The 24,179-nt window shown below is 43.4% G+C and overlaps 1 protein-coding gene across 4 annotated transcripts in view; it reads right to left on the bottom strand.

The window, feature by feature from the left end:
• hecw2a (HECT, C2 and WW domain containing E3 ubiquitin protein ligase 2a) overlaps window positions 1–24,179 on the bottom strand; it is a 263,018-nt gene that overhangs the window by 14,879 nt on the left and 223,960 nt on the right. For 3 of the 4 annotated variants that reach the window (XM_061918718.1, XM_061918719.1, XM_061918721.1), the window contains 2 exons: window positions 14,081–14,166; window positions 6,015–6,127 (listed from right to left, as the gene is read on the bottom strand). In XM_061918718.1, coding sequence (XP_061774702.1) covers window positions 6,015–6,127; window positions 14,081–14,166 — 199 coding nt within the window. Of the gene's footprint in view, window positions 1–6,014; window positions 6,128–12,339; window positions 13,213–14,080; window positions 14,167–24,179 lie in introns of those variants that run through there. The other variant, XM_061918720.1, reaches the window with a different exon arrangement.

Below are 24,179 nucleotides of genomic sequence, written 5' to 3'. Positions count from 1 at the left end.
TGGTGAGTTGGCTGCGATGGTGGGGGAGGATGCCGGACAGACCTGGCAGGCCCAAACGCATTGTGAGGGTCTGCTGGGAACGTCTGGCAGAGTCTCCTGTCAGAGAGAGTTTCAATTCACACCTCCGGGAGAACTTTGAACATGTCACGAGGGAGGTGCGGGACATTGAGTCCGAGTGGACCATGTTCCGAACCTCTATTGTCGAGGCGGCTGATTGGAGCTGTGGCCGCAAGGTTGTTGGTGCCTGTCGTGGCGGTAATCCCAGAACCCGTTGGTGGACACCAGCAGTGAGGGATGCCGTCAAGCTGAAGAAGGAGTCCTATCGGGTTCTTTTGGCTCATAGGACTCCGGAGGCAGTGGACGGGTACCGACGGGCCAAGCGGTGTGCAGCTTTAGTGGTCGCGGAGGCAAAAACTCGGACATGGGAAGAGTTCGGGGAAGCCATGGAAAACGACTTCCGGACGGCTTCGAAGCGATTCTGGACCACCATACGGCGCCTCAGGAAGGGGAAGCAGTGCACTATCAACACCGTGTATGGTGCGGATGGTGTTCTGCTGACTTCGACTGCGGATGTTGTGGATCGGTGGAGGGAATACTTCGAAGACCTCCTCAATCCCACCAACACTTCTTTCTTTGAGGAAGCGGTGCCTGGGGAATCTGTAGTGGACTCTCCTATTTCTGGGGCTGAGGTCGCTGAGGTAGTTAAAAAGCTCCTCGGCGGCAAGGCCCCGGGGGTGGATGAGATCCGCCCGGAGTTCCTTAAGGCTCTGGATGCTGTGGGGCTGTCTTGGTTGACAAGACTCTGCAGCATCGCGTGGACATCGGGGGCGGTACCTCTGGATTGGCAGACCGGGGTGGTGGTCCCTCTCTTTAAGAAGGGGGACCGGAGGGTGTGTTCCAACTATCGTGGGATCACACTCCTCAGCCTTCCCGGTAAGGTTTATTCAGGTGTACTGGAGAGGAGGCTTCGCCGGATAGTCGAACCTCGGATTCAGGAGGAACAGTGTGGTTTTCGTCCTGGTCGTGGAACTGTGGACCAGCTCTATACTCTCGGCAGGGTTCTTGAGGGTGCATGGGAGTTTGCCCAACCAGTCTACATGTGCTTTGTGGACTTGGAGAAGGCATTCGACCGTGTCCCTCGGGAAGTCCTGTGGGGAGTGCTCAGAGAGTATGGGGTATCGGAATGTCTTATTGTGGCGGTCCGCTCCCTGTATGATCAGTGTCAGAGCTTGGTCCGCATTGCTGGCAGTAAGTCGGACACGTTTCCAGTGGAGGTTGGACTCCGCCAAGGCTGTCCTTTGTCACCGATTCTGTTCATAACTTTTATGGACAGAATTTCTAGGCGCAGCCAAGGCGTTGAGGGGTTCCGGTTTGGTGGCCACGGGATTAGGTCTCTGCTTTTTGCAGATGATGTAGTCCTGATGGCTTCATCTGGCCGGGATCTTCAGCTCTCACTGGATCGGTTCGCAGCCGAGTGTGAAGCGACCGGAATGAGAATCAGCACCTCCAAGTCCGAGTCCATGGTTCTCGCCCGGAAAAGGGTGGAGTGCCATCTCCGGGTTGGGGAGGAGACCCTGCCCCAAGTGGAGGAGTTCAAGTACCTAGGAGTCTTGTTCACGAGTGGGGGAAGAGTGGATCGTGAGATTGACAGGCGGATCGGTGCGGCGTCTTCAGTAATGCGGACGTTGTATCGATCCGTTGTGGTGAAGAAGGAGCTGAGCCGGAAGGCAAAGCTCTCAATTTACCGGTCGATCTACGTTCCCATCCTCACCTACGGTCATGAGCTTTGGGTCATGACCGAAAGGATAAGATCACGGGTACAAGCGGCCGAAATGAGTTTCCTCCGCCGGGTGGCGGGGCTCTCCCTTAGAGATAGGGTGAGAAGCTCTGCCATCCGGGAGGAGCTCAACGTAAAGCCGCTGCTCCTCCACATCGAGAGGAGCCAGATGAGGTGGTTCGGGCATCTGGTCAGGATGCCACCCGAACGCCTCCCTAGGGATGTGTTTAGGGCACGTCCAGCTGGTAGGAGGCCACGGGGAAGACCCAGGACACGTTGGGAAGACTATGTCTCCCGGCTGGCCTGGGAACACCTCGGGATCCCCCGGGAAGAGCTAGACGAAGTGGCTGGAGATAGGGAAGTCTGGGCTTCCCTGCTTAGGCTGCTGCCCCCGCGACCCGACCTCGGATAAGCGGAAGATGATGGATGGATGGATGGATGGATGTTAATTTCTCCTCGTCTACTGGTGTATTTCCCAATGCTTTCAAACATGCCATAGTGGAGCCAATACTAAAAAAATCAGGCTTAGACCCGACCGATCAAAACAGTTTTAGGCCCATTTCCAAGTTACCGTTCCAAGATCCTTGAGAAAGTGGTCTCTGAACAGCTGACATTTTCCTCAACAAAAGTAACATCTGTGAGTCTTTTAAGTTTGTGTTCCGTGAACAACACTTGATGTAAATGGCCTTACTGAAAGTGTCCGGCGACATTATATTGCCTGCTGATTCCAGAAAATGCACTGTTCTGGTTCCCTCGAATCTGTCCGACACTGTTGACCATCAGGTTCTGCTAAGAAGACTAAGGGATCAAGGACTGTCACGGTTAGTACTTCAGTGGTTCTCCTCATAATTGTCTGGACGTAGCTTTAATGTTACAACTGATCAAACAAGGTCTGAGTCAGCAGATTTTTTGTGTAGAGTCTAAAGGTTATTTTTGGGGTCCTGTTATATTCTTGCTGTTTTTGAATCCTTTAGCAAAGATAATTTAAAGGTTTAGTCATGTTTAGTTTCACTTTTTTGCTGATGACATCCATTTCTTCTGCTCTTTTGAGTCATCAGAGATGCAGAAGCTTAACTTCTTGCTTCATTGTTTAGTGAACATAAAACAATGGCTAAGCCATAACTCTCTGCAACTCAATGAAGACAAAACAGAATTACTGGTTATTGCACCTGATGATTCAATACCAGGGATTAAACAGTTCTTGGGTTTTAGGCCAGTCTACTGAGCCAAAACTCAGAAACTTAGGAGTTATTTTGACAAAGACATGTCATTAGTGTAGCATTATAAGCAGCTGATGTGGAAATGCTTCTTTCCTATAAGGAAAATCTCTGAACTTGGGAAAATGGCGTCACAGAATGATTTAAAGCTTCTCATTCGTGTTTTTGTGTCTTTGCGTTTAGAGTTAGACTATTGAAAAAGTCTGTTTTCATGTATGAACAAGAAGGAGTTCTCTTTACTGCAACTAGTCCAAAACTCTTCAACGAGAATTTTGACCCATACTAATAGAAGTACCCACATATCCCCCGTTCTAAAATAACTAATTGGCTGCCAGTGTCCTATAGGATCACATTCAAAATTCTGGTTCTCGCCTTCAGAGCTGTGCATGGTCAGGCTCCTTCTTATTTCAGTGATCTGATTCAGCCTTACACCCCAACTCGGGCTCTGATGTCCGTGAATCAGAATCTACTGAAGATTCCACACACTCGTTTTAGGACTACAAGTGACAGATTTTACCAAACTGTTGCTCCCATTTTTTGGAACGCTCAATTGACGCTGTTGACAACTTCTAACTAGTAAATGAAAGTCCGCTTACAGCAGAGCCAATGGGAGGTCCTCTATTTCACCCATAAAATCCAATAAAAAAAAAACACCCAAAGAGCTGACAATACTCGATCTATATTTTGTGACTTGAATATTACAAAGTATTAGTGATATTGTTATTTTAAGCACAAACACAGACAAACTATTTTAGTGGCACCGTGATCATGAGCTTGTGTGCCAATGTTGACATGATAGACTGATCAGCTGCTTCCTCGTTTCCTTGCTCGTCAAACTTTATCCTAGAACATAAATCATGATTCTTACTCGGATAGTAGAAGGACGAAGACATATTCAAGTTGGTACACCTTGACAGTCAATTTAAGTTAGTTAATGGCAGGAACGGCACAAAAAGACGCTTGGTCCCACCCCCCTTTTCTTTGACAGGGTTATGAGCAATGTTCCCTCTAATTTTCCACATGCGTGAACAAATGCAAAAACTCCTTGTGGTTTCAGGGGAGCTCATGTGAGCGACGTTAGACGATGTTAGAAGATGTACTGTGGCCAAACCAGCAGAACTCCAGTCCCAAACCTGACTAAATAACAAGTTAAATGTTTTATTATTAAATCAAATGACAGCGGTATTTTCCATGAGATTATTTTTTTTAATGTAAGTATTTTGGCCCAATTACGATAACAATAACAAAAAATATTGTTTTTCATGAGCTGTGTACCAGTATTGTATGTCTGGGTGGGGTTCCTCCTTTGGAAATAATTTGTACCCCTTTCAGATATCGCATTTAGTTCCAACTAAAACATTCACATGTTACACAATAAGATGCAAACATGGGATCTAGTGTACATTCCTGTAACTCTGTTTGTAAAATATATCTTTATTAGTACTTATTTAATATAATCACATAAATTCATGGTTAATATTTATAAATTAAGATAACATTAAGAAAACAACTTTTTTATTCTTCACTAAAGAAGGGTTCAGTGAATGCGCATATGAAACTGGTGAGGTTCGGTACCTCCAACAAGGTTTAGAACCACTGCTTTAGTGTGATGCAGTGTTACACAACTGCAATAACAATAATAAACATACTGTTAAATGTATGCTGTCTGGCAATGTTATAATTTTAAATGTTAAATGGCTTATCACTGTTGAAAGGGCTCATTAGCCCTTATTAGATGATGTGGCCTGGCATATTGGACCACAGAGGTTCATGTTAACTGTTTGTTTACCCTGCAGTTGGAAAGTCTTCTATGGCAGCTGATACTTTAAGATGATTAAAAGCAGAATATGTTATTAAAGAAAAAGAAGGATTAGCTACAGTGAAAAGCATGTCAATGACAACTTTAACTTGCTTGGGGTCAGATTTTGTTTTGTGTGACAGCTCGTTCCTTTTCTCTCTTTGTTTTGCATTTTCCCGCAATAATGTACCAATCCACCGTCCCATCTTGAGTCTTCGTACAAGTCCAATAGCTTTCAAATGACTTTTCTGCTGAATGTGATACTTGAGGTAGTCCAACTTCCATTCAGTCCACATTTTTCCCTCAGAAAACTCATTTGCTACTTTAGCTTTGCAACATGTTTTGCAGAGTAGACCCTTCTTACTCGAAAAAGAAACAATCTTACCAAAATTCACCGCTTGTTCTTCTATTTGAACATACTACGACAGCCATTCCTTCTTAAAAGAACCGCATTTCTTTTTTACAACGGCTTGGTGAGTAGGTGTGTCGCTGCCCGTTTGTTTTGCCATGTTAAGGAGTTATAGTCAATATCAATAGTGTCAATGCTATGATTGGCTGCGTAGCGTAAGTGAACTGAATCGTATCATTGGCTGGACACCTGTCGCTCACTGAGTTACGTTGCAAAATGGTACAGAAAACACAATTATTATTATTATTAATATTGGTTTAATTGATTAGATAAGATTAGGACTAATATTAGATATTAATTAATACATTTATGTTGAATTTTATCTTATGCACTGCATAGATTTTCTTGTGCACTTAGAGGGAACATTGGTTATGAGTCATTCTTCATCTAAATGGAAATACATGAACATCTTAGCAGTCAGCATCTTAATGACATCTGATGACATTTTGCAACCTAACTTTTTCACTCTGTGATTTTACCAGTACTGCTAGATTACATCCACATTATCTCAATGAAAAGTGCTTTCTTTATCTTGCGCACAAGGGCAGGCACACTCTATATGCAGGCCATTATGTTACTGTATGTATACATGGTATTTCATTAGTTTACTGTTACAATAGAGCATAAGTCAATGAATCTGGGCGCCGTTTTTAAGCGGTGAAGCAGAACAAGCATTACACAGGAATGTACATGTAAAACCCATATTGAAAATGGTTGTACTGCTGTATTTTGGACATTGATGGGTTGACTTTCAAATGCACTTGACTTGGAGTCAAGGAATGTGTGCGTGTGAGTGTGCGTGTGTGTGTGTACCTTGGTAAGGAGGTGATTTTGCCCCACTTCTCCACACAGAATCTGCGGGGTCCGTTACTTCCTCGCAGCGAGGCAAAGCCCTCGTAGGGAATACTTGATGTACCTGTCACAAACTACAAAACAACATTCAAAGTATTGATCAAAATACTTTTCTTGATCTCAATGCCAATGATATGTATCAAGGGATATAAACTAATAGTGCACACAAACAACGGCGTTACATGATAACAGGGTTACTAACACTGTTACTTTTACTAGTAACGAATAATCTACTTAATATCGAGACGTTTGATATAACGTGGCAGGCTTGTTTTAATGTGGTTGTATGTCAACAAAACAATGTCAGAAGCACAGAAAGTTCAATGGAGGAAATATGTTTTTACAAGTCAGATAAAGCGAAGCTTACTGAATGCTTCAGCTCAAGAAAACAACTGCTGGCCAAATTTATAAATACAAAAAAACAGTATCTTAACAACATAATGTGCAAACCCCGTTTCCATATGAGTTGGGAAATTGTGTTAGATGTAAATATAAATACAAAGACAACATACATATATATATATTATATATATATATATATATATATATATATATATATATATATATATATATATATATATATATATATATATATATAAACTTGAGGTGCACCATCAAGCATGGAGTGATGGTTTAATAACTTATAAACACATGCTTACCTTAGCTAAAGCTAAATATTGCTCAAATCTCATCCACCATAATAAAAACGATCCTACATTTTTGTTTAGTACGGTAGCATCGCTAACCCAACAAGGGACTCCTTCCAGTAGCTCCACCCAGTCTTTAGTAAGAAAATTTAAGTCATTAGAAAGGAGATTAAAGACAATGCGTCCCAGCTACAACTGGGTTCTATTAACACTGACACGATTGTATATACGGCGGATACTGCCCTCCAAAATAGTTTCTCTTGTTTTGAGGAAATAACATCACTTTCCTCGGGCACTGTTCCCCTAGCATTCAAAAAAGCGGTTATTCATCCTCTTCTTAAAAGACCTAACCTCGATCCTGACCTCACCTTCCCTTTATTTAAAAAATCCTTGAAAAAAATTGTTGCGGAGCAGTTAAATGAACACTTAGCGTCTAACAATCTATGTGAAAACTTTCAATCCGGTTTCAGGGCAAATCACTCCACGGAGACAGCCCTCGCAAAAATGACTAATGATCTATTGCTAACAATGGATTCTGATGCGTCATCTATGTTGCTGCTCCTCGATCTTAGCGCTGCTTTCGATACCGTCGATCATAATATTTTATTAGAACGTATCAAAACACGAATTGGTATGTCAGACTTAGTCCTGTCTTGGTTTAACTCTTATCTTACTGATAGGATGCAGTGCGTCTCCCATAACAATGTGACCTCGGACTACGTTAAGGTAACGTGTGGAGTTCCCCAGGGTTCGGTCCTTGGCCCTGCACTCTTCAGCATCTACATGCTGCCGCTAGGTGACATCATACGCAAATACGGTATTAGCTTTCACTGTTATGCTGATGACACCCAACTCTACATGCCCCTAAAGCTGACCAACACGCCGGATTGTAGTCAGCTGGAGGCGTGTCTTAATGAAATTAAACAATGGATGTCCGCTAACTTTTTGCAACTCAACGCCAAAAAAACGGAAATGCTGATTATCGGTCCTGCTAGACACCGACCTCTATTTAATGATACAACTCTAACATTTGACAACCAAACAATTAAACAAGGCGACACGGTAAAGAATCTGGGTGTTATCTTCGACCCAACTCTCTCCTTTGAGTCACACATTAAAAGCCTTACTAAAACGGCCTTCTTTCATCTCCGTAATATCGCTAAAATTCGCTCCATTCTGTCCACTAAAGACGCTGAGATCATTACCCATGCGTTTGTTACGTCTCGTCTCGATTACTGTAACGTACTATTTTCGGGTCTCCCCATGTCTAGCATTAAAAGATTACAGTTGGTACAAAATGCGGCTGCTAGACTTTTGACAAGAACAAGAAAGTTTGATCACATTATGCCTGTACTGGCTCACCTGCACTGGCTTCCTGTGCACTTAAGATGTGACTTTAAGGTTTTACTACTTACGTATAAAATACTACACGGCCTAGCTCCATCCTATCTTGCCGAATGTATTGTACAATATGTCCCGGCAAGAAATCTGCGTTCAAAAGACTCCGGCTTATTAGTGATTCCCAAAGCCCAAAAAAAGTCTGTGGGCTATAGAGCGTTTTCATTTCGGGCTCCAGTACTCTGGAATGCCCTCCCGGTAAAAGTTCGAGATGCCACCTCAGTAGAAGCATTTAAGTCTGACCTTAAAACTCATTTGTATACTCTAGCCTTTAAATAGACTCCCTTTTTAGACCAGTTGATCTGCCGTTTCTTTTCTTTTTCTCCTATGTCCCACTCTCCCTTGTGGAGGGGGTCCGGTCCGATCCGGTGGCCATGTACTGCTCGCCTGTGTATCGGCTGGGGACATCTCTGCGCTGCTGATCCGCCTCCGCTTGGGATGTTTTCCTGCTGGCTCCGCTGTGAACGGGACTCTCGCTGCTGTGTTGGATCCGCTTTGGACTAGACTCTTGCGACTGTGTTGGATCCATTATGGATTGAACTTTCACAGTATCATGTTAGACCCGCTCGACATCCATTGCTTTCCTCCTCTCCAAGGTTCTCATAGTTATCATTGTCACCAACGTCCCACTGGGTGTGAGTTTTCCTTGCCCTTATGTGGGCCTACCGAGGATGTCGTAGTGGTTTGTGCAGCCCTTTGAGACACTAGTGATTTAGGGCTATATAAGTAAACATTGATTGATTGATTGATTGATTGATTACAATACCAAATGCCTGCTTTTGATGTAAATTAGCTATATAATATTTCTGACAAAGCGGTAAATGGCTTGGATTAAGTTTTCCGTCAAATTGATCTATATGCACCGTTATTATTTTGTCATGATCTGGCAGCTCACCTCTGCTCTTTGTTACAGTGACTTGTTTTCAAGCTATGGGGCGGAGCCACCTGTATGCACATCCAATACCCATTTCCTACTGACTACTTAAACTCTCCAGTCCATTCACTTGCCACCAGTACATTACTGGTTCACTCGTCCAGTCGTGTTCATCACCTCTACTTTGGCTCCACTCACTCTTCACGTTCCTGTGATCCTGCTCTGGTCCTGCCATGCAGTGTTACTTGTTTCCTCTCCTCATCTTTTGTGTGTATTTTTTGTTTCTCCACAACTTATGTGTGGATCCATAGTTCCTTTTCCTCACTCCTTTTTGAGTGCATTTGTTGTTGTAAAGACCAGGTTCAGTCTTTTTCCCCACATCGTCTTTACAACTGTTTCATCAAACTCCTCCAAGAGGCATCTTTACCTGTGGCAAAACCCTATAATGTGTCAGGTCCGGAACATTCCACATTAAGTAACGATACTTCTTAGTCTCTCACGGCGGGCCCCCATCACCCCTCTTCCTCTCCATTGGGGGTCGTTGTTTTACGTTATATATATATATATATATATATATATATATATATATATATATATATATATATATATATATATATATACATATATATATATGTATTATATCTTTGGGGGGCTGTATTGTAACTGTGAAGAATAGCTCTTCTTTGCCTTTTATAGATTCGACAATTGCTGTACTTTTTTTATCTTCTGCAGCTTTTTTCACTAAATTAGACTTACGCAATGCTTATCACCTGGTGAGAATTGGGGGGGGGGGGGCGTGGCTCAGTTGGTAGAGTGGCTGTGTCAGCAACTTTAGGGTTCCAGGTTCGATTCCCTCTTCCACCATTCTAGTGATCAGTGACAACAGCGCCCAGCTAAGAACACAGCTGTTGTGTTCTTAGGCAAGACAATTCACCCTTGCTCCCAGTCACAACCACACTGGTTTTATCCATCCATCCATCCATCCATCCATCCATTTTCTTCCGCTTATCCGAGGTCGGGTCGCAGTGGAAGCAGCCGAAGCAGAGAAGCCCAGACTTCCCTCTGCCCAGCCACCTCGTCCAGCTTTTCCCCTGGGATCCCAAGGCTTTTTCAGGCAGAAGACACAGTCTCGCCAATGTGTCCTGGTTCCTCTCACCGATCTGACATGCCCTAAACATCTCCCTAGGGAAGAGTCAGAGGGGCATCCTGACCAGATGCTCGAACTGGTTTTAATGTAGATGAAATGTAGGTAATGGGTTTCACTTTGAGAGTCTCTCTCTCAAAAATACAAAACACTATATAAACATAATACACTCATTCACTCAAGACTGTGTAATGGCCATAGAAGTCCATTTATATATATATATATATATATATATATATATATATATATATATATATATATATATATATATATATATATATAATAAATAATCCAGTCACAATTAACTTGTGCTCAGCTTGGAAAGTAATTATATATATATATACTTATTTTGTCATCCATTTAATTATGAAACTGTTACAGGCGTATTAAATCATGTAATAATAAAAAATGTAATGTAAATTAATGTGGGGATATAAAAGGCACCCGGTCCTATGAGACCGGGGCAGAAGCGGAGCCAGAAGCGGAAGCGGAAGCAGATGACACACCCCTTGGAGCACCTGTCAGTCACAGTGTTTTTACCACGGAGCCACTTTATGGAAGTATCCTAATTTTTTGACTATTTTTCTGTGTTTCCATTGGCCTGTGGAGAACCTGGACCTCACAGTCTCTTACCAGGAGGACTTTTGAATTTGAATTTGAATTGGACGCACAGACGCGGTGCCGTGAGTACATCGCTGCGGCTTCCGAACAATTGTTTGCTGCCCGTACGTGTGTGCCGCCGTGCACGTCTTGTACGTAACTTTGGGGACTTTGGGGAATATTTTGTGTAGTATAAACTTTGGGGAGGTGAATGATGTTTTTGGGCTGTGGGATTGTGTGTGTTGTGCGGGTGTTTGGATTATATTGGCATGTTATATGGACGAAAAGGGGTGGTGTTTGTTATTCGGGATTAAATATAGCCTAATTGTGTTGTGGCTAATAGTTCTACTTGTTTTGTGTTTATTTACTGTGTTAATCATTCACAGCTGAATATCAGGTCCCACCGGTGACTCCTTATTTGCATAGTGGCAGAGACATCTGGGGAACTTGGGTGCATTTGTTACAACTGCTTTAACACCCCTATGGGCATTTTGAACATTTAGTAATGCCTTTTGGCCTCACTAATGCGCCTGCAGTTTTCCAAAATCTTATTAACAACGTCTTCAGGGACATGATTAATCAATTCTGTTTTGTGTACCTTGATGACATTCTTGTCTTTTCCAAAAATCTCCAAAAACATGTCTGCCACGTCTGTCTTGTCTTAAAACAGTTATTGGAGAATAGGCTATATGCCAAAGCTGAGGAGAGCAAACCGCTCTCCTCAAACCGGATCCTGCCAAGATCCAAGCAGTGGTCGAGTGGCCATATCCTACATCAAGAAAGCCCTTGCAAAAGTTTGGTTTTGTTACATGTAACTTCTATAGGCAAATTATCCGCAACTATAGCAGGAAAGCTGAAGCCGCCACAAGGCTCACATCGTCTAAAGTACCTTTCTAGTGGACTTTAGAAGCCGAAGGCGCCTTTTCTTTGCTAAAGAAAATGTTTATTACACCACCAATTCTTTAGTATGTTGATCCTGATTTACATTTTTTTGTCAAGGTTGATGCATCGGATACAGAAATTGGAGGAGTTCTGTCCCAGCATTCCACGGTCGATCAGAATTTTCGCTGTGCCTTCTTCTCGCGTCACTTCACAGCTGCTGAAACTAACTATGACGTGGGGAATAGAGAGCTGCTGGCCATCGTTGTTGTGCTACAGGAGTAGAGGCACTGGTTGGAGGGACAGATCATAAAAATACTTAATAACTTGAGACTCAAAGACTTAACTTCCGCCAAGCAAATGGTCACTGTTTTCTCAAACGTTTCAACTTTTCTATTACCTGGCTTGGTGGTCCTGCTGCAACAAGTCAGATGAGCTCTCCAGAGTTACGGTCCTGTCGCTGAGGATACCACTCTGGCGACCATCATACCTGTGGCTCCAATGATTGGAGCACTCCAATGGGAGGTGAAGAAAACGGTGTCTGATAAGACCAAGGTCCCATAGAGAGTTCCTGCAGGTAAGCTATTTGTACCTAATTAACTGAGATCTGAAATCTTGCAGTGGGTAAACACATCCAAGGTATCTTGTGAGGCACACTCTGTTTTTAGTCTCAAAGACTCCCATACTAAATGTGGTCGACTGGTTTTGAAAGATGGCTCACTTAATTCCCCTATCCAATCCACCTCCTTTCCTCGAGACTGACCAACGTCTGGTCAAGCATGTTTTCAGCCTTCATGGTGTGCCTCTAGACTTGCTCTCGGACAGAAGAACGCAATTTGCATCTCAGGTTTCCTAGTCCGCGCATGATTGGTGATCAAGCAGCTTACACTGTGAAGGCCATTTTAGACTCCAGAAGGCAGGGCATGGGAGTTAAGTATCTGATCAACTGGAAACGGGACTGTCCTGAAGGACACTCATGGGTTTCCAGCTCCTGGAGCTCAAGCTCCTGTGTCCTCGATGCATCTCTTCTGCCTGGTATTTCAATGCCTGTTTATTTGGGCTATGGGGCGGAGCCACCTGTGCGCACGCCTGATATACATTTCGTCCTGACTATTTAAGCTCTCCAGTCCATTCACGAGGTGCAAGTAGATTCCTGATGGTTCACTCTTCCAAGCGCGTTTATTTCCTCTGTTTCGGCTCCACTCACGCTTCTATTTCCTGTGGCTCTGATCCAACGCTGCCGTGTATTGTTGTGTTTCCGCTCCATACTTTTTGAGTGTTTTCTGTTTTTCCACACCTTTAGTGTGAATCCTTCATTTTTTTCCTCATTCCTTTTTAGGTGCTCTTTTTGTTATTATTGTTATTATTTCTTGTCTGCGTTGGGGTCCTAGTTCGGCTAAAGCTGATTGTGGAAGGGGCATGGTCGGCGCGTCTCCTTCAGAAAGGGCATGTCCAGGAGCCAGCCATGAAGCAGCTGACAGGTGAGTGGATTTCCCAGTTATCTGATCCCCTGTCTCCTTTATTAGCAGCGTCCGAGGCCTTGAGGGAGAGAAGAGAGAAGAGGGCAGACAGCGGAGAGAGGCGAGCCAGACGAGCGAGAGAGCCGGAGAAAACAAACTGAAAAGCAAAATAGAAAGACTTATTGAGCCTGGAGTTGAGGACTCATCCTTCCAGGAGCCACAGAGAGAATCCAGACACACAGAGACTTGTCACACTGATCACGACATCTTTGATTCTATTGTGATTGTAAAAACTATTTAAATTTTCTATCCAGATTTAAACTATCCACAACTCTCAAAAGCCCATATTTTCAATGGATATTTGGCAGTTTATGTGTTGTCGAATCTCCCGGCAAGATGTTAACTGCGCCCCAAAGTAGTCATGTGCTGCGGCCTGACACCTCATCATCTTCGGCTCCTCCCTTACATTAAGGAAACCTCAATAAGCGCTTCACCGAAACGCCCCCTGGACTTCTTTACTAATTAAGGCTAACATAATACGGTAAAAAAATTAAACTGAAATGCCGTCACTGCCAGCAAACTGTGAGTCTGAGCTAACAAACACAGCTGAGCTAGTGCTGCTCTATCTGGGCGCTGTTGTCACTGATCACTTAGCAAAAGACAATGCCTTTTCACGGCACGTACGCTCACTCTTATATTGATAAATGTCTCAACTGCATATGCCAGATTTGAAGTTTTTTGTTTAAAGTAACTCAATAATTACTTCCCATAGTAATTTATTACATTTATAGAAGAGTAATTTCATTCGCAATTAAATTACTTTTTTGTCAAAGTAACCATTAAATATTACTAATTACTTTTTTAATGTAATTTTTCTTTTGAAATTGTATTTTGGCATTTACAACTCCAACCCCCCTGTGACCATGAAAAAGACAGGTGGTAGAAAATGGATGGGTGGATAACTGTAATAATTAGTATACATGAGCTTTGTGCAGCTCATCTTTTGGCCACATAGTGTGACTTACCTGCAGAAGTCTGAGTTTTTGTTCATTGTTGAACCTTTCCACTGCTGACCAGAACCAGCGAATCACGATGTGGTCGTCATGGTAACCTGAGGGCACAATGAGGATGGAAATGTCCTTTTATTGCTTTTTGTAAACATCCGGTTGTTCATTTATTTTAAGGTTACACTGAACAAACAATATGTACTAGAGCAGTGTGTTTGTATTCATTTGGTAATATACGCTACATTACTTTGATCACCAGGGATGTCCAACATATGACCCGCGGGCCAGACCAGTTTAATCCAGCCCGCGACATACATTTCCGAAGTATAAAAATTAGCTGCACTTTTAAATGAGGGAAACGGCTGTTCTAAATGTGTCCTCCGGATGTCGCAATAGCAATTTTGTTTGGCAAGCAAATGGTTTGTACCAAGACCATGCAAGTATACCAGGCAAAATGCACACAGTAAAGCGGGGTTGTGGCTCATCCCCCTCAACTCAATGCGAAACCTGCCGTTTAACCGTGCTTCTTCTCTGTCAAAAAATAATATGGTGGACACAGAATGCAGAGTGTTCCAACAAAACTGATCATCCTCCTTTTTATTTACGGTAGTGAATCTGAAACCACATATCAATTGGAGCAGAGCAGAAAAGTGGCAGATCTAGTGGTCTAGAAAATAGATCATTTAATTTTTATGAGTTTTGAGGCAAGACTTCTTCTGCTTCTTCTGAGGTAGCATTTTTAACTGTAGCTGTTAGGGTATTCCAAAGTACTGGAGCCCGAATAGAAAACGCCCAAGAGGCTGCAGACTTTTTAGTGCTGTGGGGGTCATTTATGAAGCCTAGATTTCAGGGCGCAACATAAAGTATAATTTAACTTTATTGGGGTTGCAAATTGTCCCTTGAAAAATAGAATTGTCCAGTATTTAGTAACATGAGTATGTGATTCTGTCTTTGAAATGTCAATGGAATTGTTGCATGACAAGGCACTTTCATATTGCGTTTTATCAGTGGCGGGACGTGCGTTTCCCACACAGGCCTTCAATGATATCCGACTTCAATGATTACCTCTCAAAATACTATAATTTATGTCACCACATGACCATTGCGGGAGAAATACTATACAGGAACACATTTACGCACTACTCTGCATTGAATCACCACCAACAGTATACAAAACGGGTTATTCTCTGGCGCATTTAAAAATCAATAAACCCGCATCAGCAATTAAAATATATCTTATGTGGTACTATCAAAATTAAAATTGCAAAAAACATATTAAACGTGTAAAAAATTAAGAAATAAAATATCTGAAGTCACAATCTGTAGAACCCATTCAAGCTTCTGGGGTTGGCCGACATCGTCTCACAAAATGTAGTTTTTCTTTAAATATTCTTCTTGAAAATGACCTTACAAATATACCGTATTTCCTTGAATTGCCGCAGGGCATATAGTATGCGCCTCCCTTAAATTACTGTCGGGTCAAACTCGCTTCCCAAAATAATTAGCGCATGCTTAGGGTTACCGCCTGGTCAAACTCGTGACGTCACGAGTGACACTTCATCATTTTCAAAATGGAGGAGGCTGATTTCAATATCGGTAATTTGAAATTGCATAAAGGGAAGAAGATTAAGAGCTATTCAGCAGGATTTAAGGACCAAGCTTACATCACACTCAAATTTTTACTGCACACCTTTGGTAAGTGGCGGAGTGAGAAGAGGTTTTAAAATAAATAGCGCATGCTTATTTTTACCGCATGCCTTTGGTAAGCACAGGAGTGAGAAGAGGTTTTAAATTAATTAGCACCCTGGCGGCAATTCAAGGAAATACGGAATGTGTTGTCTTGTCTAATCATAAAAGATGCAGACCAGGCGTGTTGGCTGAGTTCTTAAAGTTTACTCCAGGGTGCTGATCAAAAACATCCTGCTGCCGGCATGACTAAACGTGGCTACTGCGCATGCTCTTCACTACTGTGGAATACTGGGTAATGGAGTTCTTATGTTACCTAGCTCATAACTTCACAATATATATCCGTCTTAGGCCATCTAGAAGGCCTTATTGACAACAACTCATGATCTGAATGGCTATCGCAACTGTCTGTCAACTGTGGTTTGGAGTGCACAAATAAAACGTGAAGCGGTTTGTGTATGTTTACTGTCCCCATTCACTGACAGTGCACAGATGCCGGCAATGTTGATTCTGAAAGCTTCGGGCAGATTTGGTACAGCATGTACAGCAACATGAAATAGCTGAATTCTGATTGGATAAAAACTCTATAACCTAAAAACAAAAGGGCTGGAAGGAGCATATAATGACATGAAGAGGATATGAATACTTTTAGATATTTATGGAAAGTAAATAAAAAATACTTTTATCTTTAATTATGATCATGACTTTTGGTTATGTTAGGCCAGCAGAGAAGGCCTTGCTGGCCCCGACGGCACACGACTGCGTTTTATGGTACCTACTCCCGGACCAATGAGCTGACAGCACCCTCACACATAACCAGTAAAACATAGAATTCGGCTCCATATCTTTGGCTGAGGCATGTGCGACGAAAATACAAGAAGAAAACTGATAAGAACACGAAAGCATGACTGACAGGGCTGACGCCGAGGCCGAAGCTACACAAACGAGTCCAACCTTAATAATTTTTGTGCGACAGGGAATAAAACGAAAGGGCTGCTGAAATATACATTCGAAAGGGAAAAGCGGAAAATATGTGTCTTGAAAAGGTGAGCAACATGTGCAAAGTGCACTGCGTGGTTTGCCGGCAAGTTACAAACCCCGTTTCCATATGAGTTGAGAAATTGTGTTAGATGTAAATATCAATGGAATACAATGATTTGCAGATCCCTTTCAACCCATATTCAATTGAATGCACTACAAAGACAAGATATTTGATGTTCAAACTAATAATTTTTTTTTTTTTTTTTTTTGTGCAAATTATAATTAATTTTGAATTTCAAGGCTGCAACACGTGCCAAAGTAGTTGGGAAAGGGCATGTTCACCACTGTGTTACATCACATTTTCTTCTAACAACACTCAATAAACGTTTGGGAACTGAGGAAGCTAATTGTTGAAGCTTTGAAAGTGGAATTCTTAACCATTCTTGTTTTATGTAGCGCTTCGATCGTTTAACAGTCCGGGGTCTCCGCTGTCGTATTTTACGCTTCATAATGCGCCACACATTTTCGATGGGAGACAGGTCTGGACTGCAGGCGGGCCAGGAACGTCCCTGCACTCTCTTTTTATGAAGCCAACACATGCTGAATGTGGCTTGGCATTGTTTTGCTGAAATAAGCAGGGGCGGCCATTAAAAAGATGGCGCTTAGATGGCAGCATATGTTGTTCCAAAACCTGTATGTACCTTTCAGCATTGATGGTACCTTCACAGATGTGTAAGTTACCCATGCCTTGGGCACTAATGCACCCCCATACCATCACAGATGCTGGCTTTTAAACTTTGCGTCGATAACAGTCTGGATGGTTCGCTTCCCCTTTGGTCCGGATGACAAGATGTCAAATATTTCCAAATACAATTTGAAATGTGGACTCGTCAGACCACAGAACACTTATCCACTTTGCATCAGTCCATCTTAGATGATCTCGGGCCCAGTAGAGCTTTAACTTTCACTTATAAATGTAGCGACGAACTGTATTTACTGACAATGGTTTTCTGAAGTGCTCCTGAGCCCATGGGGTGATATCCTTTAGAGATTGATGTCGGTTTTTGATACAGTGCCGTCTGAGGGATCGAAGGTCACGGTCATTCAATGTTGGTTTCCGGCCGTGCCGCTTATGTGGAGTGATTTCTCCAGATTCTCTGAACCTTTTGATGATATTATGGACCATAGATGTTGAAATCCCTAAATTTCTTGCAATTGCAGTTTGAGAAACGTTGTTCTTAAACTGTTTGACTATTTGCTCACACAGTTGTGGACAGAGGGGTGTACCTCGCCCCATCCTTTCTTGTGAAAGACAGCATTTTTGGGAAGCTGTTTTTATACCCAATCACGGCACCCACCTGTTCCCAATTAGCCTGCACACCTGTGGGATGTTCCAAATAAGTGTTTGATGAGCATTTCTCAACTTTATCAGTATTTTTTGCCACCTTACCCAACTTTTTTGTCACATGTTGCTGGAATCAAATTCTAAAGGTAATGATTATTTGCCACCCCCCCCCAAAAAAAAAAAAAAAAAAAAAAAATATATATATATATATATATATGTATATATATATATATATATCAGTTTGAACATGGGTTGAAAACGATTTACAAATCATTGTATTCCGTTTATATTTACATCTAACACAATTTCCCAACTCATATGGAAACGGGGTTTGTATATCGACTTAATTTTGATATTTTCAAATTGTACATTAAACTTAAATTGTTGAGCACTTTGTTTCCTATGTAGACTATTAATATTACTCCAAAACATGCATTTATTGAAATCTAAGTTTAAGTCAAACTATTATTTCACACAAAAAAACTAAAACATTTTTTTTTAAATAAGTCAAACGGTATCATTTCACAAAAAAAGGCCAAACCAATCACTACGCTAATAGGGTTGAAAACGATAAGTTTGGCCGGTGCTTTAAGAAAGTGTACTACCCCTGAAGAGTTGCTACTCATCACTATTTAGCATGGCATGCATGCGTTTCAATACTCAAGGTTTCCTACAACAAAATACACATAGCACTTAAGATACGAAATGTTGTTATATCGTGGATATTTTTCGCATTATTTTACATACCAGGAAACAAACCAAAACAAAGACAGTATAAACCAGAGGTCCTTAAACTACGGCCCGCGTCCACAATCCGGTCCGCAGGATGTCCCAAGTTTTTTTTTTTTTTTTTTTAGTTTTTTTTTAAATCTGTCCTTTCTAATCCATTTTCTGTTACCCTCGGGGTTTCCTCGCCGCAAAGGCAAATCATACTGTGTAAAAATACATTTTCCCATAAATAATGTGACATCAATACGCCGCAGTGTCGGGCGAGCCCACGTCAAGTGCGCACTCTTTCAGTCAATTAGTGCGCGAGGTATGTACATATATACATATATACATATATATATGTATATATATATATATATATACATATATTTATATTTATATATATGAAATTCATGCCATGCTGGCTTCCAGCGTGGATACTCTGTGGTAACGTACGACCGCCAGACAATTTTGGATGTGGATGGACCAAAAGATGCTTATACGTTGGACTTCCTCACTAGCCTCGGAATACTACGCCAGCTACATCCAGCGGCCTGTGAAGCAACGAAGCCTAGTACCAAAGGGGACCGTAGACAGAGGAGACGTAAGCGGTCTGAGCGGAAGCAGAAGCGGGGATGCCGAGCGGGGCTAACAACAAAGCTAAAGGATAATCCTCACAGAACGCCACTTCCCTCCATTCTGCTCTCAAATGTCCACTCACTTGAGAACAAACCGGACTATCTGATGCTGGATTTATATGCAAGACGTGAGATGAGAGACTGCTGCGCCATATTTCTCACCGAAACATGGCTGAAACCGTCCGTTCCGGACGAGGCAGTTAGCATCGAGGGGCTAACTATGTTTCGGTCGGATAGGAGCAGCACTCTTACTGGTAAATCCCGAGGAGGTGGTGTTTGTATATACATCAATAACAACTGGTGCAACTACAGGAAGATAGTCTCATGTCACTGCTCTCCCCAGATGTAGAAATATTAACTATAAAATGCAGGCCATTTTATTTACCCCGGGAATTCATTGCTATGATCTTCACAGCAGTGCACATTCCCCCAGTGCCAACAACAAAAGAGTTTTGAATGCTTTGTACTGCTCCATCAATGAACTGCAATCTGCACATCCTGAGGGAGTTTTCATCGTTGCAGGAAATTTTAATCAATTTAACATGAAAGCAGTTTTTACCTTATTGCCATCAATATTTGAATTTTGCAACCAGGGGTGGAAGCAAGCAGGACTTGGTTTATAGTAATATTAAACAGGCGTATAAAGCTGCACAACGCCCCCACCTCGGCTCCTCAGACAATCTATCTGTGATGTTCATTCCTGCATACAAGCCCCTGCTGATCAGGAAGCAAGCTACAGTGAAGCAGGTGAGGACCTGGCCAGAGGGAGCAATGGAAGCATTAAAAGACTGCTTCGGAACCACAGACTGGGACATGTTCAAGGGAGCCGCCACCGATAATCATAACACATGTGTGGAGGAGTATGCAGAGTCTGTGTCCGCATTAATTTTGAAGTTCATGGAGGATGTCAGTGTGATCAAGAACATCCCCACACGGGCCAACGAGAAACCCTGGATGAACAGTGAGGTAAGTGCAATGCTGAAGGCTCGGAACAAGGCTTTCAAGTCTGACGACATGGTGGCATAAAATCAGCCAGAGCTAACCTGAACCGTGCCATTAAGGTTGCAAAGCGTGCTCACAGTCAGAAAGTGCAGGACTTTTTCGAGAACCCCACGAACACTAGACGAATGTGGCAGGGCATACAGGTCATCACGGACTATAAAGCTGCCCCCAGTCCCTGTGACAACAGTATCAGCTTCCTAAATTACCTAAACAATTACTTTGCAAGGTTTGAGGCACTTAACACCACTACGGCGAGAAAACCCATCCCTCGCCCTGATGAGCAGCCGCTCAACCTGGACACAGTGGACGTCCTGAAAACCCTGAGGAGAGTGAACCCCCGGAAAGCACCGGGACCTGATGAGATTTCGGACAAGGTGCTTAAGGGATGTGAAGACTACAGACATCTTCAACATCTCGCTGACCCAGGCTGTGGTACCATCATGTTTTAAGACGCCACAATCACTCCTGTGCCTAAATAACCCACAATCTCCTCTCTCAATCTTATCTTATCGCCCCATGGCACTCATCCCCATCATAATGAAGTGCTTCGAGAGGCTGATAAAGGAATACATTGTCTCCAGACTTCCCCCCAAATTCGACCCATACCAGTTCGCTCATCGCCCAAGGACACCATCTACTCTGCACTCTACCTGAGCTTAGAACATCTGGGAGGAAAGGACACGCACGTGCGGATGTTGTTTCTGAACTTGAGCTTAGCATTCAACACCATCATCCCGCAGCATTTGGTGAGCAAACTGGCCTCCCTTGGATTCAGTACCCCCCTATGCCACTGGCTGCTTGAGTTCTTCACAGACAGACCCCAGTCTGTGAGAGTGGGCAACAACACCTCCAGTGCCGTCTCCCTGAGCGCCGGCTCCCACCAGGGCTGTGTCCTGAGTCCGCTGCTGTTCACATTGATGACCCATGACTGCTGCGCCAGGTCCATTACTAACCACATTGTGAAGTATTCGGACGACATGACAGTAGTGGGCCTCGTCCGTGACAATAACGACATGGACTACAGGGAGGAGGTGAAACATCTGTTTGACTGAACCTCTTGCTAGAGTCCAGCAGTGAAAACAGTCCTTGGTGGGGGTGGGAGGAGTCTTTGCAGATTTACTGAGCCCTGGTCAGGCAGCGCCTTTTTGCGATCTCCTGAATAGGAGGAAGAAGAGTCCTGATAATCTTTTCCGCCATCCTCACCATTCTCTGGAGAGACTTCCAGTCTGAGGCATTGCAGGCTCCAGTCCAGACAGAGATGCTGTTGGTCAGCAGGTTCTCTATAATGCCTCTGTAGAATGTGGTGAGAATGGGGGGGGGGAGCTGTGCTCTTTTCATCCGACACAAAAAGTGCATGCGCTGCTGAGCTCTTTTTACAAAAGCTTCGGTGTGTAAGGACCAGGTTATATTGTCAGTGATCTGCACCCCCAGGAACTTGGTGCTGCTTACCATCTCCACCGCTGCTCCGTTGATGAAGAGTGGAGCGTGGCTGAACTGGTGCTTCCTGAAGTCAACGATGATCTCCTTGGTCTTGTAGACGTTCAGGACCAGGTTGTTGGTTCTGCACCAGTCAAACAGATGTTTCACCTCCTCCCTGTAGTCCATGTCATTATTGGACCGGCCACACAATCAGCACAACTGCTGTATGGTCAACTTCATCATGGCCAGAGATCTGCAGGAGGCCAAAAGCGGAGATATAAGGACCAACTGAAAATAACTCTGATGGTGTGGCCGGTCCATCGCAATTGGTACTTGAGAAAAGTGGCCTCCATGCTCTTGGTACCAGTTTTGCTCAGGACTTCCGTGTGTGGCACACAATCACGCCATGTCAGCTCAAGGATCCGCTGGAGACACTTGATGTGAAAATTCTCCAGCTGTTGGATGTGGTGGCGATACAGGGTCCAAGCTTCACAGCCATATAATAATGTGGAGACACAGATGGCTTGGTAGACTGCCACCTTGGTACGTATGCTGAGGTATTTGTTCACATACACCCTCTTATGCAGTCTACCAAACATCATTGTCCATGCTGCAGTTTTCGGAGACATTTGAAATCAGGAACTATTGCTAGGGGCTTGTCATCGATGTTAAAGATAGGTAATGGTGGTCAAGTTGGCGTAGGGGAGTTCCACTGGCAGAGTACTTCCGTCTTTACAGTGAGATTCAGTCTACTATAGGCCTTCACAGCAGCTGTTAGAGTCGCCTGCAGAGCCTCTGATGTGTGTGCCACGAAGGCAAAATCATTAGCATATTGTAATTCCACAATGTTCACAGTTTTGACCTTGGCAGCCGCCTGCAGTCTTCTGATGTTAAATAAGCTTCCATCCAACCTGTAATCCACCAGCACACCACCGCTTCCCTCAACTTCTTTGTGCAGTAGCCATGTGACACTCATGAGGAAGATGTTGAATAGCACAGGTGCATGTACACAACCCTGTCTGACACCTGTGGATACCTTGAAATGCCTAGACTCCTGTCCTCCTGTTGTTACCTGAGCCACCTTGTGGAAACGTTGCAGGATGTTTACAAACTTCCGCGGGCAACTAACCCTGAGAAGGACCGCGCAGGGCAAGTCTCTGTTGACCGTATTAAAAGCCTTTGATAGGTCCACAAACGCCATGTACAGATCTTGATGTTGCTCCTTACACTTTTCTTGTAGCTGGCGTGTAGTGAAAATCATGTCCATATTGCTGCGATTTTTCCTGAAGCCATATTGAGACTCAGGAAACAGGTGTACTGTTATGCTTCGTATGAGTCTTGACAGCATCACTTTGGCAAGAACCTTGCCGGCAGCAGATAGGAGGGATATTCCTCTACTATTGCCAGAGACAGACTTCTACCCTTCCCTTTATATATGGTTACGACATTTGCATCCCGCCATTGTTGGGGGACTGCTCCGCGCTTCCATATAACAGCAATGTAGTAGAAAATTGGGAAAATTGCTCTGGTACAGAGATAGCCTCCCTGTTTAAGGATCTCTGCAGGGATGCCATCCGGGCAAGGGGTGTTGTTGTTCTTAAGTGACCTAATTGCAGCCCAGACTTCAGAGAAGTTTGGCGGAAGATCCAGTTCTTCAATAGTTGGGTAGCAGGGAAGCTCATCCAGCACTGCCAGATCAGAGGTGGCAAGTTAAATGATAAATGGGTTGTACTTGTATAGCGCTTTACTACCTTCAAGGTACTCAAAGCGCTTTGACACTACTTCCACATTTACCCATTCACACACACATTCACACACTGATTGAGGGAGCTGCCATGCAAGGCGCTAACAGGCACCCATCAGGAGCAAGGGTGAAGTGTCTTGCTCAGGACACAACGGACGTAACGAGGTTGGTACTAGGTGGGGATTGAACCAGGGATGCTTGGGTTGCGAACAGCCACTCCCCCAGTACGCCACGCCGTCCCTAGTTGGTTGGTTTAAAGTTGGTTTAAAAGTGTCTGTAAGTGTTCCGCCCATCTGTCCACAACTTCTTTCTGGTCCTTTATGTGGGTTGAACCATCAGCCGACTTCACAGGTGAGAGAGAGGAGTTCCTGGGGCCATGGGTGGTTTTCACAGCATTATAGAAGTTGTGCATGTCGTTTTTCACTGCAAAATGTTCAATTTCTTGAGCCTTGTCAGTCCACCAGTAATTTTTCGGTTTTCGTAGGACAAGCTGTACCTACTTCCTTGATGTTCTCCAGTGCTGCTTTAGCCTGACAGATGTAGGGTTGTTCAGGGCTGCGTTATGGGCCTTGTGCATGGTGTTCAGCATGGTTT

Source organism: Nerophis ophidion, linkage group LG13 (assembly GCF_033978795.1).
Source record: "Nerophis ophidion isolate RoL-2023_Sa linkage group LG13, RoL_Noph_v1.0, whole genome shotgun sequence".
NCBI lineage: Eukaryota > Metazoa > Chordata > Actinopteri > Syngnathiformes > Syngnathidae > Nerophis > Nerophis ophidion.
The sequence above is the reverse complement of the archived record's forward strand: the minus strand, read 5'-3'. Positions and strand labels throughout refer to the sequence as shown.